This window comes from Saccostrea cucullata, unplaced genomic scaffold (genome assembly GCF_032062105.1).
Source record: "Saccostrea cucullata isolate Sc308-1 unplaced genomic scaffold, CSIRO_AGI_Scuc_v1 ctg19474, whole genome shotgun sequence".
Taxonomy (NCBI): Eukaryota; Metazoa; Mollusca; class Bivalvia; order Ostreida; family Ostreidae; genus Saccostrea; species Saccostrea cuccullata.
This window is the reverse complement of record NW_026921417.1, coordinates 417-4236: the sequence shown is the minus strand read 5'-3', so window position 1 is coordinate 4236 and position 3820 is coordinate 417. Positions and strand designations below refer to the sequence as shown.

The 3820-nt window shown below is 30.9% G+C and overlaps 1 protein-coding gene across 1 annotated transcript; it reads right to left on the bottom strand.

Annotated features, from left to right (window-relative positions):
• Nucleotides 1-342: 342 nt before the first annotated feature.
• LOC134259906 (glyoxylate/hydroxypyruvate reductase A-like) lies at nucleotides 343-3572 on the bottom strand (the record flags this gene model as incomplete). Its single annotated transcript, XM_062742503.1, has 5 exons — nucleotides 343-560; nucleotides 1010-1139; nucleotides 1336-1403; nucleotides 1955-2075; nucleotides 3485-3572. Coding segments are annotated over 5 exons (494 nt in total), but the record flags the coding sequence as incomplete, so codon positions are not given.
• Nucleotides 3573-3820: the final 248 nt, after the last annotated feature.

Sequence of the window (3820 nt, the reverse complement as noted above, 5' to 3'; positions counted from 1 at the left end):
CATTTAAAAAAAAATGTTTAATGATTTAAAACGGATTATTGCCGGAGAAAACATTTCCACTTGAAAAACTTCACTGAAAATCATAAAGATTGCTATTTATTTATTTATAAATATAAAATATTTTCAGAAGTACATGTAAGAAGATATCCAACACTTTGCCGTATATAAGGGTCATGAATCAATTGCACAATGAACCTAATTTACAAATTTTAGTGGCAAACAGTCACATTTATTAAAAAAAAAAGCAACCCCCCCCCCAAAAAAAATAATAATAAAATGATTGTAATGATCTAATATGCTTTTGAAAAAATTCAAGCAAATGCCACAGACACATAATTTTTAACTTCGGAAGTAAACACAAATTAACGAATAATTATAACCACAATAAACAAAAATATCAGGATGTGAAAGTGACTTCTTGACGTGTAAATTTCATGTGATTTTTAAAAAATTTTCAGAAAATTAAAAAGTTTTCAGTAGCCTTTTGTCCAGTCTATAATATAATTAAGTCTCTGTTTATTGGTGTACTTCTCATAGTTTTTGACAAACGCCTCGGCGATCTGGAAAAAAGAAAATCCGGAGATTAACAATTTATTGTACAAAAGCTCCAAAAAATTAAATCAATTTTCCTTATAAATAAATTTTTGGAGCTTTCAGTACAGGAATTTTACAGTTTTCCTAGGCACTATTTCTCAATCGAAAAAGACTTATAAAAAAAATTATGCTGATTATCAACTCATTTATGAAAAAAAATACTTTGCTAAAAATTTGCACGTAGAAACTTTTCAAATTTCTTAGTAGAACGATATCAATTTGAGAAAAAATTGCTTCTAAAAATTATTTTTTTTTCTTGCATTGTACATGTATTCAATTCCATAGAGATTTCAATAATCATTTGCAGATCTTAATCTTTTGAAAATGGGGCCATAATAACCAGTTAAGAACATGCATGAAAAGAAAACTATCAGGTAAGAAATGCATGATTACTGACTGTAGGAGCCAAACTTACACTTTCTGCTACACTGGGACCTGATATATGGGGGGTTACTGTAACACAGGAATGGGACCATAAGGGACTTTCTGGTGGAAGTGGCTCCTTAGAGAAAACATCTAACAGAGCACCACCTATCCACTTGTTTCTGAAAGACATATAAATAGTTCAAAAATGCGATCATTACAAAATTCTTAAAGAGTGTTCGCATTTAAGTTGAAGTACTTCTTGTGAAAACAACAGAATTAATCGTTAATCTCTTCTCATATTACTTAAAATAATCAAATTTGTAATATAATTTACTAATTTTAAATAAATTGACAAATATATGAAGTGATATTTACTCAAGTGCAGAAAGTAAAGATTCTTCACTAATAATACTTCCACGTCCGACATTGATGAAAATAGGTCTCTGTAACAGTAATATTGGACATTTTCTTTGTTTCGTTTTTTCAAAATACAATTTTTACTAATCTGATTAGATTCAGATCCTGTGATCCGCTCACATAGATCGCTATATAGATCTAAGCGATGGGGAAAAAGGATCTGATTTCAATCAGATTGGAGTTTTACACAATGCTGTTCATTTCTGATCACAATATGAAATAAATCAATACAAACTCAAATAATAATTTCTCGAGAAATGCTTATGCAGAAAAAAATATTACATTTATCATCCCACTGAGAATTACAGGACAAAATTAACACTCTGATTTACAATATTTAAACACGTTTCTCACAATATATTCTATAAACCTTAGCTTTACAGCCTTTCAGCATAGTTCATGACAACATATTATAAGTACCTCAGATTTAACATATTATAAGTACCTCAGATTTACCAAATTTCGGTACATCTCCTTACAGCATATTTTACATATCCCCTTATAGCATTTTCTATATACCTTAGATTTTAGAGTCTATTTTCGACCAATCTTCTAACTGACAGAATATTCTATGTACCTTAGATTTACAGCATTTCAGCACATCTCCTGACAGCATATTCGTAGTTTCTGGCGTACCAGGGAGAACATTACATATATAATCACAACCCGCCAAAAAACTACTAAGATCCGCCAGTGTTCTATGTAAAGAAAATAACGATTCAGTGTATAAACAATATTCTGACAATTTGTTTGAAAAACGTCAGTCAAATTTTGACTTAATGATAGATTGTATTTGCTTATAAGGCCATTGTATGGACCAAAGAACTTATAAAATGTTGTCTTTAAATGACATTACTGATATTCTTGTTTCATCAACTTGTTTATCAATACTAATAAGTTTAATCTTTTTTGAAATTGTTCATACGTAGAGCATGCTCTAGCGTATCGAATCAACTGATCGATGCATTGTATAAACCCCATTTGCAGGTGATAAGAGTGCATTGTGTATATTGCTGCATAAGGGAAACTGACGATTTAAAAGTTAAAGTCATCAAGATTATCGCAAGGCTTGAAAATAATTTAAAACTAAAGAAGAGATAAGCAAATTTGTAGATAAAAAACAATGAGTAAAAATAATAATTTTTTATATTAATTATAATTAGAAAGAATTATGCGTATAGCGAAGTTTTGACAATTAATAAGTTAGGCTACCAAAGAGTGTATTATGCGTGCATAACCAACTTTACCTTTATCCTTCAATTATGCAATGTTGAATCAGCGCATACAGGGTATATTCAGCTCTGATATACTTTTTCAAAGCTTATCTATTTTTTAATGTTTACTCTGTCATACTTAGGATACGATACCGCGCGCGGTACATGTATTTTCCGCATATGCTTAGTTTGCATACACGTACAATCACTAAAATGAAGAGATATAGTATACACTTATCCACTGTTTGTGAGTGAGATAGCTCTTTTATCAAACCCGCGACAGGGAACTGTTTCCCGAGGGCTTGCCCGAGGGGAATAGTCCCTGTCAAGGGTTTGATAAAAGAGCTATCCCACTCACAAACAGTGGATAAGTGTTTTATTATACTGATGTATAAAATAATTTCAGAGGTTTGAATTTTTTGGAGTAAGATAATACTGCAAGAATAATCTGAAATCCTGATGACGTCACAATGCTACTGAAGTCATTATGACATCATCAGTTTGAAGATTTATCGCTGGAAATCAAAATTGGAGGCAAAAATTGCATGAAAACTTTCCGAGGGTGGATAGCAAAAACTATACCCCGGGGTATAGCTTTGCTATGCATGAACTATAAAGATAGCTATTTTACCTTCTGAACTTTGTATAGGAAACATTTTAACAGAAGTATAATAATTGAGGTTATCAAAAACTCAAATTCTATAAAAACTTATTTTTAAAGAATCAAATACAGTCTTTTTTCCCGTTACTTTGTTTCTTCAATCATAAACATGATAAAAGTTAATTAAAAAATGCATTCTGCCCTTACTCAGCAAGAGTACAAATATTCAATGGATAACATGCAAATACTATACGATAAGAAGTCAGTAATTCAGATCTTAGAGATAACTCACGTTAGGTGATCAAATGCAGGAATATGTTTCTTTGTAGATCGACTCAGACCCCAGACTGTCATACCCACAGCTTTACAAAGCCTGGCAACTAAATACAAAACATATTTCAGTTACACTTCGTGTAAAAAAAATAAGATTTTTGAACATCGTGAAACATTATATTTTTAATCATATTTAATAGTAGCATATCTAAATATCGCTTGTATACGTATTTCCATAGATACGTTGTGGTGGTAAATCGCCATTTCAATTATTAAAAAAAAGTAAGCAAATATTGATATGAAAAGCATATTAGCTTCAGCTTTTTGTGCTTGATCCAGGGTACATCATGCACAG